This window comes from Cervus canadensis, chromosome 1, assembly GCF_019320065.1.
Source record: "Cervus canadensis isolate Bull #8, Minnesota chromosome 1, ASM1932006v1, whole genome shotgun sequence".
NCBI lineage: Eukaryota > Metazoa > Chordata > Mammalia > Artiodactyla > Cervidae > Cervus > Cervus canadensis.
In genome coordinates, this window is record NC_057386.1 from 38,707,000 (window position 1) to 38,721,350 (window position 14,351).

The following is a 14,351-nucleotide window of genomic DNA, read 5'->3' on the forward strand; positions in this document are numbered from 1 at the left end:
TCCAACTCTTTGAGACCCCGTGGACTGTAGCCCGCCAGGGTCCTCTGTCCATGGGATTTTCCAAGCAAGAATACTGGAGTGGGTAGCCATTCCCTTCTCTAGGAGATCTCTCCCATACTGTGGGCAGATTCTTTACCGTCTGAACCACCAGGGAAGGCCAGGTGAATGATGGTTTTGTTCAATCCACCAAGATGGGGAGCCAGAGAGAAAAGTTTTGACCTGACCTCCTAGGAGTCGCTAAACCTCTGGGAGGCTCTGTTTCCACATCTATGAACTGGGCATGAAACCAGTCAGGCAAAAGGCTGTCCTGAAGCTAAGGGCGGCTTCTGCAGTGCCCAGGGAATGTCTGCTCCCTCTCCCCGCTTCCCTGACCCATCCCAAGCAGGTGGCTCTTTCCTTTATGGGGGAGGGATCGAGCTGAATTGGAGGAAAATTTTTATATTGACCCACAAGAAATAATTGAGGATGGAACAAAAAAAAAAAACCCCTGAAGCTTTGTAGTCAGGGCAAATGAAGTCTTGAGATTTCGTCTGCTCATTGAAAAACAGGGCGACAGATACCACAAGCTGCAGGATGTCCTCAAGAGTCAGTGAGCCCGTGGATCGCCCAGCTCAGAGAGACCTGGCCCTGGGAGACTGGGTCAAAGGAGGAGCCAGGACCTGGGGTCCCTGAGCTGGAATTGTGGCAGGATGTATGTGACCACGCCACAGAATTTAGGCAGCTGACCACTGGGTCTTCTCTCTCTCCATCCCACCCTCCTCACAGTCCAAGCTCCAGATCATAGCCCATAAATCTCCTTCACACAGAGCACGGTAAATCAGGGGTGTGTAGGAGACCCCCCAGCTGCCTGCATTCTCCCTCCTGCTTTTGGAGAGGATGCAGGAGCAGGAAGCCCCTAGGACGGGGTGGGGTGTGACTACCCCAGGCCCGCCCACCTCGGCTTGTTAATTACAGACCCAGGGTCTGCAGAGCCTGATTTATGGTTGGGGCTGGGAAAGTCTCGAAGAGCCTGGAGGGGCAGAGGTGATGGGGTTGGTGGGGTGGGTGTGTGTGTGTGTGTGTGTGGCGGAGGTGGGGGGTTGGGGGTAGGACCAGAGACCAGAGAGGATCCCAAATTCAGAGGGCCTGTTGAAATGACAAAATTAATAGTACTAAATGAATACATTTACATATAAATAAAATATAAGCATAATAGCAATAGCTAACATTGATTGAGAGACTGTGCGCCAAGCTGGCTAAACACTTTATTAATTCATTCATCAAATATTTATTGAGTACCTATTTGGTGCCAGGAATCTGGCATATATTATCTAATAAACTTCCCCAAACAGCCCTGCCAGTTAGTCATTATGGTTCCCATTTTGCAGATGAAGAAACCCAAGCAAGAGCGATTCAGTGACTGGTCCAGGGTTACTAGGCTATTGAGTAGCAAGCAGATCCAGGACTCATACCCCTGGCTATCTGTCCCCGGAGCTCAAACTTTTTGGAGTAGGTATCCTGCCTCTTTGCTACCACTTGATTCACTGTCTTCCTGTGTGTCCTTGGGCAAATGCCTTTGCCTGGCTGACAAAAGAGTTCTTATTGGCAAAAAAGGTACTTTGTCCTGCCCACAGCACAAATTAGGAGGATCAAATTAAACTGAGGCACATGGAAATGCTTTTTAAAATTATCTGTAAAATATGGAGAAGGAAATGGCAACCCACTCCAGTATTCTTGCCTGGGAAGTGCCAAGGACAGAGGAGCCCAGTGGGCCGTAGTCCATGGGGTAGCCAAAGAGTTGGATATGACTTAGTGACTAAATAACAACTGGGCATTGAACTAATTTACAGATATAAATCCTTTTAGAATTCTAGGAATTGCTTAGGAAAAAAAACTATGAGTAAACATTTGTCCTCAAAAATAAAATTGTTTTTACACATGTATGTAACAAAATTATCTGTAAAGCAAAAGTGAGAAGAATAGATGCGAAGGAGAGAGAAAGAATGTCCTATGTGTGACTGAAGAACCATAAGAAGAGAAAAAACGAAGTGCAACAGAAGCAGTATCTGAAAAGACAAAAGTGAGGAAATTTGCCAATCTGAGAAGAGGTAACAAACCACAAATCTGAGAAGCCCAAAAAATTCTAGAATATAGATATACATGTATATATATATATATATTTTTTTTTTAAACCCACACTCTTCAATGTGTCATAGTGATATATCAGAAACTAAAAGCAGTGAAAAGATTTCAAAACCAATCTGGAAAAAACAAATACCTTCAAAGGAGCAACAGTTATTCTGAAGCTGACATCTCATCCACAGCAATGGAAGTAGGAAGACAACATCATATCTTCAAAGTGATTCAAAAAGAACAGGGACCTCCATGTGGTCAAGTGGCTAAGACTCCGTGCTCCCAATGCAGGGAGCCCAGGTTCGATCCCTGGTCTGGGAACTAGATCCCACATGCCTCAACTAAGAGTTTGCATGCTGCAGCTAAAGATCCTGCATACTGCACCAAAAATCAAAGAACTCAAGTGCTGCAACTAAGACCTGGCACAGCCAAATAAGTAAATATTTAAAATAAGAATAATAATAAAGTAGAAACGACCAGACTTACACAGGAGAAATAAAGGTGACAGAGTCATTACTAGTGGGCTCTCACTGGAGGAAATTCTACAAGATATAACTCAGGCAAGAAAAAAAAGAAGATTCCACATGGAATGTCTGAGAGGCAAAGCAATCAGTAAATATATGAGCACATTTAAATGAACATTGATTGTATTTTTAAAAGATCTGTAAAATGCTATATGAAAAGTGTACTAGTGAAGATGATATTAGATGCTAAAGGCGATAGATCCCTTAACTCGAAGGGTTAAACATGAAAGTGTCTCACTCGTGTAGTCATTCAGGTGAGTCTTCCCGGTCAGGCAGTTTTCCGGGCAGTTTTCCTCCAGGCAGAATGAAGAACCTGGCTCCTTCTCTTGGATTCTGCAATCTTTAGCTTGTAGCTCATGGCTGCCCTACGTCTTTGAGCCAGGAGAAAAGGGAAGGAGTGTGAGGGCTGCACTATGGACAGGCCTGAGAGTGACACACACCTTCTGTTCAGATTAACAGAATTCAGCCAACTGCAGGAAAGGCTGGGAAACGTTAACTGCTGTATTCATTATCGATAGCTGTGTGACAAATTACCTCAAAACGTGCTGGCTTAGGGACTTCCCTGATGGTCCAGTGGCTAAGACTTGCAGTTCTCAATGCAGGGGACCCTGGTTGGGGGAACTAGATCCTCATGCTGCAACTAAAAGATTCCATGTGCTGCATCAAAGATCAAAGATCCCATGTGCCAAAACTAAGACCCAGTGCAGCCAAACAAATAAACAAAAATAAATTAAAAGAAGAAACGTGCTTTAAAAAACCCCACATATTGGCTTAAAATGACAATGGGCATTCATTATTTCACAGTTTCTATGGGTCAGGATTTGAGGGATAAATCTCTGCGCCTTTTGTGCACAATGGAGCACAGGTGTGATTCCTAGGACTCTTGCAGTCGTTTTGCCACCAGGGGGGAGGCCACCTTGAGAAAGAAATATACACAGAAGAGATATGAAAGAGTCACGGAAGAATAATCACATGAATGATTACATTAAACAAAGGGATTCTGAAATTCCCTTGAAAGTGAAATGAACCAAGAACACTCAAGATGATTCTGGAAATGAACAATGAGGCCAAGAGATTCCCAGATCAGACAGGCATTAAACAGAGATGGCTGGAGGTGCCATTAGAGAGATGTGGCATTACAAATCACTGGAGACAGAATAAACTATTTACCAAACTGGAGTTGGAAAAACTGGCACTTGGGTTCCAACTTTTAAAAATTCAATAATAAAGCAATCGCAACAACGATAACAGTGGCTGCCATTTATGCACACCTACACAGTTTTAGAAATTTACATTTGATTTATTTCTATCTTCACACCTACCCTACCAGGCAGGTATTATCATTTATTCCCACTTGACAAATGAGAAAACTGAATCTCAGGAAGGCAGACCACACACGGCTGTCAGCTCCCCGACCCTGGGTAGGAGCCCTGTTTCCCTCCCCACAATAGCGGTGCCCTGTCCTGAGAATTCCAGGCCAGGGCAGTGGCTCCCTTGTCTGCCGGCCTGCCGGCCTGGGAGACAGAAAGACAGAGCTCTCCACAAGCCGAGCCCAGAATTCCTGCTTTACCCCCGACTGACCCTGGGGCCGATCTACGATTAGAACCCAGCTAAAAGCACAGAGGCCTCTTTGTCACTGCTTTAATGAGAAGCCAATCACCAAGTCATTAGTGGGTGGAGGTGATGAGGAGTTTGGTACTGGGGTGGGAGGGAGGAGGATGCTCTTGGTTTCTGGATGATTTATAGCTGCAGCGCCAGACTGCTGGGGGAAGGGAGCAGAGCTGCAGCAGCAGGAGAAAGTTACTATTCATAGAGCACCTTAGAGGAGCTGAGACCTGTTAAGAGAGTCTAACATACTGTTTTATTTAATCCTCACAAGAAATCAGATGAAGCAGTATTACTATCCCCATTTTACAGATAAGGAAACTGAGGCTCAGAGGGGTTAATGGAGTATCTTACCCAATGCTATACAGTTATTAAGTGATGGTCTTATTCCAGAGCCCAAACATCCATTCTGCTGTTCACTGTTAGAGGCACAGCAGAGGTAAGTGTAGGTGAAGGGCCAAGAAATATTCTACCTTTAGACCAAGTAGGAACATGCTGTCGGGAGGTGGTTGATTGGGGGATGTTACTCTGTGGGCTGGGATTAGGAGCAGGGAAGAGGACCATATCACTGCTAAACTTGGAAGAAAGAACCCCTGGGGGGCTAAGTCTGCCAGAAAAAGGATAGTAACATAACTAAATATTATGAAGTGCCAACTATATGCCAGACATTGCCCTGAGGGCCTTCCAGTTATGAGGCAGTTACCAATTCACTCGCTTCCCTGGTGACTCAGATGATAAAGAATCTGCCCATGATGTGGGAGACCCAGGTTCAATCTCCGGGTTGGGAAGATCCCCTGAAGAAAGGAATAGCAACCCACTCTAGTATTTTTGCCTGGAGAATCCCATGGACAGAGGAGCCTGGCAGGCTACTACAGTCCAGGGATTCACAAAGAGTCGGACACCACTAAGTGACTAACACCACTATTAATCCATTTTATAGCTGAGGAAACTGAGGCTCAGAGAGGTTAAGTTACCTACCCCAGGTTTCAAGGTAGGTACAGCGGTTGATTTAGGAGTAAGAGGAGCGACAAGGCAATTACTTATTCTCTGCTCTAGGTTGTCAGGATTTTGGTTGTAAACAACAAAACTCAACTTGGTTCACTTAAGCAGAAAAGGAAGTTATTGGTTACCTCTGAGATAGTGTACAGGATCAGTGGAAGGTTTAATGTGATTAAATTTGGGAAACTCATCAGAATGACAGGAAACTGGGTGGCTGGATCCATAGCCTAGCTAGTAACCTCCTGTGGATGCCCCCACATGGCACTGGAGAATACTGGCCAAGTACAGGCAATTTCTCCCCAGGAGCCTGTTTCTCTGGGACCCCTGCTCCACATACAAGGCATCAAGTTCCTGGACTCCTGCCTGTTCTAGCTGCTAGGAGTCTTTCCCACCCAAGCCCTCCTCCCATGGAGGTGTCCCTCCCCCCCAGATTGACTATTCAAATGCTGCAGGGATTTCCCTGCTGATCCAGTGGTTAATACTCCGTGTTGCCAAGGCAGGGGGCCCAGGTTCCATCCCTGATCAGGGAACTAGATCTCACATGCCATGACCAACAGTTCTCATGCCACAATTAAAAAGATCTCCCACGCCACAACAAAGATCAAAGATCCTGCATTCCACAACTAAGACCTGGCACAGCCAAAATAAATAAATGCTTTTTTAAAAAAATTAACAAACAACAAAAACCAATGCTGTAGAGCCAACCATGGTAACAAAAATATTCACTGCAAGTCCCAGGTGCCCCAGGTCTCCCAGCCCCTGCGAAGAAGTGACCGGAACGTCATCAGCGCTCTGTCCTTCCTCACATCCAAAGTTGGACCTTACACTTCAGAAAACCCATCGCTAGGGGCTGCTCAGAAATCTCAGGCCTCAGATTCTTGAAGGAGGATATGGAGATGATAACACTTTCCTTTTCATCATCCTTAACACCCCGCTGGCCACCCCCATGTGCCAATTCTACTTTACGAACAAGTGTGGATACCAGCTCGCCTCTCTCACAACCACCTGCATAGCTCAGGCCCCCTCTCCCTCCTCTGGATCCTTATAGCAGCCTCATTCCCAACCCCCTTCCCCGCCCGTAACTATGAGATATCACTTTCACTTTTTTAAAAAAAATTTCACGGCTCCAGGCCTTAGCTGTGCCACACAGAATCTAGTTCCTTGACCAGGGATCGAACCTGAGTCCCAGCTGTGCCACACAGAACCTAGTTCCTTGACCAGGGATCGAACCTGAGTCCCCTGCATTGGAAGCGCAGTCTTAACCACTGGACCACCAGGGAAGTCCCTACAGTCAAGTATTCTCTTAAATGGAGTCTGCGTTAGATCCCTCGTCCACGCTGTTCAAAGGAGGTGTTTTCTGTTTCATTCACTATGCTGCACCGGTACCCAGAATAGGAAGATATCAACACATTTTTTGTTGTTGAATGAAGGGGTAGAGCCTGAAACAGCCCAAATCCGCCGGATTCCAAATTCCCCCCAAACCAAGTTTATCTCCAAGTTGAACCGCTGAGGGCCCCAGCCTGGGAGAGAAGGTAGGCTTGCCGGCCTTTCCAGAGCTCAGCTCTCCGGGGATGACGGCGCTCCCGGGACCCCCCTGGGGTCGGTTTCTCCGCACAGCCCGTCCCAGGATCCCGGTTTTCTCCCCAAGGTGGGAGTTGTGTCTTCCCTCGGGGAAGCGACGCCGGAACTTCCAGGGGAAGAGCAGGAATTTATGAAATCCAGGCCCGGCCGAGCGGTAATTGGCACCTTGGCGGCCGCCAGCGGAATCGCCCAGCCCTAAATCACGGCCGCGGCCCCGCCTCCCGGCGGCGGGGCGGGGAGAAGCGGCGCTCCCGGCGGGGGCGGATCCCGGGCGCGCGGAGGGAGGACCGGCCGCCGCTGCAGGTGCCGCGGAAATGCCTGCCCCGCCGCCCGCCTTTGAAGTCGGCCGACCCCCGCCCTGCCCGAGCCCCGCTGCGAGCTGCACGCCCTGGGGGTCCCAGCCGGGGATCGTCACGCCGAGTCCACTCGGATTCCCGGGATTCGTGGGAAGGCGGCCGAGTGGGGCGGGGGCGCTTCTCTTGGCGAACTCCGGCCATTTGTCCGGACAGTGTGACCTCAGAAGTACTCATTTGGAGCCCAGAGTGTGCAAGGGAAGGGTCGGGAGTGGGGAGCCGGCCTGGAGAAGGAGGACACTCGGGAAGGAGAAGCCAGAACTGTTTTAGCGAAGGGGTACAAGGGCAGCCCCGCTCCCAGGATCGGACATCTTGGGCCCTTGGAACATTTTCTTTGCGTTCCTTAACCTCCCTTTCCTATGGATTTGAGGGTTCACGGTAGAGGGTTCGGCAGAGAAGTTTGTGGTTCATCTCACTTTTTCCCTTGCTTATTTTCTGTGACTATTTTGTTATGTTTAAGCCCCACAGCTGTCTATTGCCATGAGCTGTATTTTTTTCCCCCTCCATCCAAAGTATGGGTGAGGATATTCTCAGGCTAAAGTGCAAGAAGCAAATTGTGTGTAGTCAAAATTATCTCTGAAAAAGACTTAACCTTAAATAAGGTATTATGTATACAATCCTGAAGTCAGTCCTCCTTAAGCAAGGTAAAATTGAATAACCACTGGCCCAGATTCTGAAAAAGCGAATAGCATATATATTTCTGAGCATTTGAACCACTTTGCTTTTGACACAGAATTTTGTATTCAGTAGATGTGGGGTGAGGTCCCAGAAGTTAGACTGCTGCTGCCATTACAGGCACATTTGAGAACACAGCTTTGATAACTTCCAAATTTCCCTGAGGTGGGTGGAGGATTCCTGGGCATTTCTTTTTGGCTGCAAGGATTACTTCCCTCTATTTTAATATGGAGGTTCTATATATTTAATGCACATGTTCGTGGCTGTCAACACATGTGACGGTCTATAGCACTGGGTCTGGTATTTGGTACATGTTCAATAAATGTTCACTGGATTTGAATATAGAGCTTGTTTGATCAGACTAGTGTGAAATTTCCAGAGTTTTGTGAATATCTTAATATCAGGGAGACACCATTTATTCAACATTCAGCAATTATTTCTTTGGACCTACCCTGTACCAGGCAGTGTGCTAGGAACTGGGAATACAGAAGTCACCTGGATACAGATGCAACATGAACATAAAAGTACAATATGTAGATAACCAACAAAGACTTATTGTATAGCACAAGGAACTATACTCAATATCTTATAATAACCTATAAGAAAAAAGAATCTGAAAAAGTGTCTGTGTGTGTATATATATATATACATATATATATATCTATGCTATACACCTGAAACAAACACATTGTAAATCAACTATACTTCAATAAAAAGTTAATTTAAAAAATAAATAAGAGGGGAAAAAAGTGCAATGAAAAGAAGTGAAAAACGTGAATGTGTTAGTTGCTCAATTGTGTCTGACTCTTTGTGACTCCGTGGACTGAAGGCAGCCAAGCTTCTCTGTCCATGGGATTCTCTAGGCTACAATACTGGAGTGGGTAGACATTCCCTTCTCCAGGGGATCTTCCTGACCCAGGACTGAACCGGGGTCTTCTGCATTGCAAGCAGATTCTTTACAGTCTGAGCCATTAGGGAATTAAAAAAAATAGATAAATAGGAAAGGGAAAATGGACAATATGTTCTGCTAAATTCAAAGACGGGGTGATGCACAGAAGTGAAGGGTTCAGGACAGGCTTCCCAAGGAGGAAAGATTAGCAAGCACTGGAAGCTGGTGACCAACCTCAGGCCACTGAACTGCATCCAGAACTCCGGTAGGCAGAGGCCTTTCCAGCACCTGCATGAAGGTTGCTGTGGGCTGTTTCTTGAGTCCCCTCAGGCTACTCCTGACTCCCCCGGCCCTGGCTCACCTGCAGTCCAGGGTCAGGTTGGCAGGTAGTCACTGGCCTGTCACTTCTGCTCCCCCTGGGGTCCAGCAGCCATCAGTTCAGCTGGGGACAGAGTTAGAATTAGCCAAGGAGATCCCAGGCAGCGAATCTCAGTCCAGGAGGCAGGTAAAGCTGGGCGCTCTGGATTGCTCCTAGCTTCCGGCCCATATTCTCTACTTTTTCCCTGCTTGTCTCTCGTCATTTGGAGGTTCCTCCCTCCCTCCCCCCTTCCCACTTTTCTCTGTATCAGTCAGGTGCTTTTTATTTTTCACAGGTGGTTGAAACTATTTGACTATTGACTATATGACTATTGTTTCAAAGGGCAGAGGCAAGGACTCTATCACCTACAGGTGGTCAGAGGGGGCTGCTGGGTGGGGACGCCCAGGATGCAGGCCCAGCCCAAAGGGGTTAAAAACTTGGTCTCCAAATAGGAACCACACTGACTGATGTGAAATCCTAGCTTGGCGGCAGCTTAGTCCTTTGACTTGGGGCAAATAACTTCACACTCTCAGAGTCTCAGTTTCCAGTCTGTAAAATGGGTATCCTTATAATAGTAGAGCCTTCCATATAGGATTGCTATGAGACTAAGATAATGTATGTTAAAAAATACACTTACTACCATGCCTGTCTATAGTATGCATCCGTTATATCCAATTGTGCCCTTGAACGGGGAAGTTTTGGAAGGAGCCACTGGCTGGGGGTGGTTGGGGAAGGAAAAGTCTCCCCCCTCACCAACAAACCACCCCTCCCTGGCTCTTCTGGGACTGAAAGGCCCACCTGCTGCCTCCCGATGTGTCTGCCTTTGAGCCCAGGGGCCAGGCTTTTCTGAGGGGCTAGGCAAGGCCAATGAGCAGGAAAGTGGTTCAGCTCTCTAGAGTGGCCTTGGGGGGCGCTAAGGGACAAGGGATGGGGTGGGAGCAGAGGTGGCTGTGGAATGTGACACTCAGGAACCATTATGTCTGGATTCTGACCTTTTCCCTGCCTCTCACGCTGAGACCCATGAGACTAACACCCTGGATGCACCCCATGACACCTGTGGCCATGCTGAGGGCCGAATCCTGCTCGAGGTCTGCATTTCTCTACGACTGTCTGTGTGTTTTGAGGACAATGGGAGACAACTGAATCTAGAGGACAAAACATCCAGTTCTAGCTGCTTTCATTCACTTTTAAATTTCACAGATACTTCAGGTCTGGGAAATAGAGCCCCAGAAATACAATGTCCTTAGGGTACTTAAGAGACTAGTAGGCAACACAGAAAATAAAAGAACAGCCTTATTCTTCTTCTCCAAGGAGCAAGTCATAGTTTGAAATAACAGGGTTATTGGTCTGTTCTTTGGCAAGAGGGGTGTGAACTCCATACCCACCCCAGCTGATACCACAGTCTTGGCAATTTGGAGGCATCTGGATTGTGAATGGGAATGACATTGACCTTGGTGCTTCATATAACTTACTTGTGGATGCCTGAAATTCCACTGGGCGGTGGTGGTGGTGGGGTCTTTCTCTAGGATTAAGCATTATTCTTTCTGAGACCCTATGTAAAATTTAAATCCCTGGGGTGGGGGTGGGTTAACTGAGTTCATAACACAGCAGTGCTATGTCCCGAGACAGGGCTACTCGATGACTTTGGACTCCAAAAGATGCCCCAATGGGTACCACAAGGGGAGACAGTGGACCACAAGACAATCTCCACTACCCTCTGAGTTAGCGCTCGGCTCAGCTCTGCCCGCTAGAGAGAGAGCTAAAGAGATGTAAGGGGCGAGTATGTGTGTGCTGTGCTAAATCGCTTCAGTCTTTGCAATGCTGTGAACTGTAACCTGCCAGGCTCCTCTGTCCATGGGATTCTCCCAGGCAAGAAAACTGGAGTGAGTTGCCATACCCTCCTCCAGGGGATCTTCCTGACTGAAGGATCAAAATGCATTTTCAGTTTGATCAAACGGGTCTCCTGCATTGCAAGCAGATTCTTTATCACTAGCACCTCCTGGGAAACCTAGAGGGTGAATAAGGTCCAAGCAAAACCCAAACCCGGAATTCCAGCCAGCCTCACTCTGGGAGCTCAAAGAGCCAGAAACTCCAGGTCCATCTTAACTGCAGGGCCCTGTGGTCTCAGATTTGCCCCCTCCCTTATGGGCCCTGCTGGAACACTCATGCTACCCTCTGTGACAGTCCTGTGGTTGCCCACAGGTCTTGACAAAACTTTCAGGGTTCTTTAAACACACTCAACTACCACTGGGCCCCTTCTGTGTGCCTATCAGCTCTCCTGCCCGCAGGCCAGATTTGGCACTCAGGGCGAAGAATGTGGACCCCAGCCACCCCAGAGAGGCCCTGGAGTGAAGCCGGGCCAGGTCTCCTCGTGGCTGGAGCACTGCCCTGGGCGGGTCCCGCTGCCCGTCTGGACCCTTCCTACAAGAATCTGCATGCTTCCTCCCTCTGGGTTCCTCCCTCACCAACCTACCTGGAGGCAGGTCATAAAGCAGGAGGAGGGAGATGGATAGATGAGGAGGGCGGAGAGCCACGTGGTGCCATAAAGCCCCAGCTAGAGAGGGCCTGTCCCGGAGTGTCCAGGCTGCAGGAGTTCACGCTCGGAAGGTGGACTGTCAGCCTTGGGAGCCGCAGCCGGGGCAGCGAGGCCCGGGAGGAGGCCATGCACCCAGGCGCGCCAGGATCAGGCCTCAGGGGCCTGAAAGGAGCTGAGGGCTCTCCTCAGGACTTGGGGAACTCTTGCCTGGAAGCCGGGAGGGATTTTGGGGTGCTGAGGGAGAACGGCAGCCCCGGAGGCCTGGGCGAGGCGGAAGAGGTGGCCGGGAGTAGAAAGCGCAGCCGGCCCGTGCGGTCCAAGGCGCGGCGCATGGCCGCCAACGTGCGCGAGCGCAGGCGCATCCTGGACTACAACGAGGCCTTCAACGCGCTGCGCCGCGCGCTGCGGCACGACCTGGGCGGCAAGAGGCTCTCCAAGATCGCCACGCTGCGCAGGGCCATCCACCGCATCGCCGCGCTCTCCCTCGTGCTGCGCGCCAGCCCCGCGCCCCGCTGGTCCTGCGGGCACCAGGAGTGCCACGGGCAGGCCGCGCGCGCCGGGGACGCGGGGGACCTGCGCTCCAGCCCGCCGGCGCCGCAACCGCCCGCCCGGCCCTTCGCGCCGCGCTGCGCCTCGTGCCACCCCCACACGCCCCTGGGATGGCCCAGGGCGGTGGCCGAGGCGCTGCCGGGCTGGGCCCAGGCCTCCCCCGGAAGCTGGCGCCGAAGTCTCGGGGCTCCCTCGGCCTGGCCTCGGGGCCTCCTGCGAGCGGGCCCTGGGCTGGGCCACCCACACTCCTGACCGGGCGCCGAGCGCACTGTAGGGCCGGGAAGGAGCCAGCGGCAGGATGACCACAGAACGGGAAGATTAGAAAGCCATCCCTGGCAAAACTGAATGGGCTGAAGCCTGACGGGGAAAGGAGGCGCTTTGGCGGTGGGAAAGAACTCTGGAGACTGGGCCGCACCTCCTAGAACCCCGAGAACCCAGCCAGGAGCCGAATTCTTCTGGGCTCTTACCTTTGGACTTGAACTCTCCTTGGAAAGTGACTTTTGCATCTCTGTGCCTCTGAGTCCTATTGTCTCTTGCTTTACAAAAAAAATTTTTTTAGGAGAAATGAAGACCTTTGGACAAAGTGGGGGGTTTATGTGGGAGTATGGGTGGCACCTGATGGGGTCTGATGAGGCCGCGTGGGTCCCCTCCCCCTGCCTGTGCCGATGCCCCAAGTCTGTGGTCTGGGGGAGGCCTTCAGAATCAGCCAAATAAAAAGGAAAGCTGTCATCTCTGTCTGCGAGCGGGACTCCATGGGGCCCAGGGGCCCAGGAACCCAGGGTGGCGGGAAGGCCCAGAGAGGCTTGGGGCCTCACCCCGGAGTGATGGGCCCCTGGCCTGAAGCCCACAGGTAGGTACTAGGAAACATTGGTTCCTGCAAGAGCCCAGGTGTGACTGAGCACTGTGCGGGGCCCTGTGGGAGGACGTTGTCTGGAGATGAGGAGCGAGACGGGGAGGCTGACGATGTGGTCAGAATTGCTGTCTGTCGAGAGCCACAGAGAGGGGGGCAATGAGAGCAGGCTGTGGGCCAGTCTCAGGGAAGGAAGCTGGGGGCAGGGCCAAGGACTTGCGGGGGCATCAGTAAATCCCACTGGTACCCCCAAGCGATGGGCAGATGAGGCTCCCGGGGAAGAGTGGGAGTGTGGACTGTGCCTCTGTGATGAGGGGCAGATTTGGAATCCAGGAAAGTGGGGCCTTGGGGCAAGGCTGCAACAGAAGTAGGAGGGGCAGCTGGCCCCCTTGAGAAGTCTGGACAGCTGCTCTGTCTCTAAGGTGAGCACCCCGAGCTCATGTCCGGCCTCACTCATATTGAACCTCACTGACCGGGCTTGTATTGCTGGTGCTGCTCGCTGACATGAGGACCCAGATATGACAGGGAAAGCCTGAGGGCTTGCTGGTCTCCTTGGAGAGTTGGAGGCAGGGGGAGCTCCATAGCTCAGAATGGGGGACCCCACAGAAGCTGGAGAGAAGCCCAGTCTCCCAGGGAGGACTGAGGGGTCCCCAGAGCACTTGAGATGAAGCTCATCGTCCTAATTACAGGCGTCTTTGCTTTCTGCAAGTGAGACCCTGGCTGGCGCACTTGGCATCTGGTCCCCAGGCCCACAGACCCCGGGGCTCCACATTTCACAGGGCGGGTGGCTGGATCACAGATCACGAAGAGCCTTGGATTCTGGGGCAGTGGTCTCTTGGGGCCCCTTCAGGAGCAAAATGTGGGGCCCTGGTCCCAGGCCTGCCCACTGAGCGTGCCCTGTCAGGGAGAGGCTCTACCATGGTCTGACAGCAGAAAGGAAAGAGCCGGCTGTCCTGGGCTCCGGGCTCTGTTCTGCACTGAATACATGTGTGCCCGCTTAACCTCGCTAAGGCGGGGCATTAACCTTCATTCATCAGGCACAGTTTCTGGCAATTAGAAGGTGTTCCACAATTGGTAGTGTTTGCATATTATTATAATTTTCTGACAGACAAGCCTGGACAGTGCTTCCACCTTGCTTCAGCCTCAGGTTTGTATTCTCTGGAAACATGATAAAAATGACCATCAAGTCCTGCTTTTCGGAGTTCCAGGATGAAAGGAAATGAGGGTTCTTCCCTGGCTTGCACGCTCAGCTCTGGAAGGGCGAGGGCGCCCCCTGCCGGTGAAATGGGGGAATGTGCCGCAGACTGTGAAGGCAGTTTG

The 14,351-nt window shown here is 50.6% G+C and overlaps 1 protein-coding gene across 1 annotated transcript; it reads left to right on the forward strand.

Annotated features, from left to right (window-relative positions):
• The first annotated feature begins 11,758 nt into the window (after positions 1-11,758).
• Positions 11,759-12,433, forward strand: BHLHA9 (basic helix-loop-helix family member a9). The gene has a single exon (XM_043438467.1). It carries the CDS (start codon positions 11,759-11,761, stop codon positions 12,431-12,433), a length of 675 nt encoding a protein of 224 aa, XP_043294402.1.
• The last annotated feature ends 1,918 nt before the right edge of the window (positions 12,434-14,351 follow it).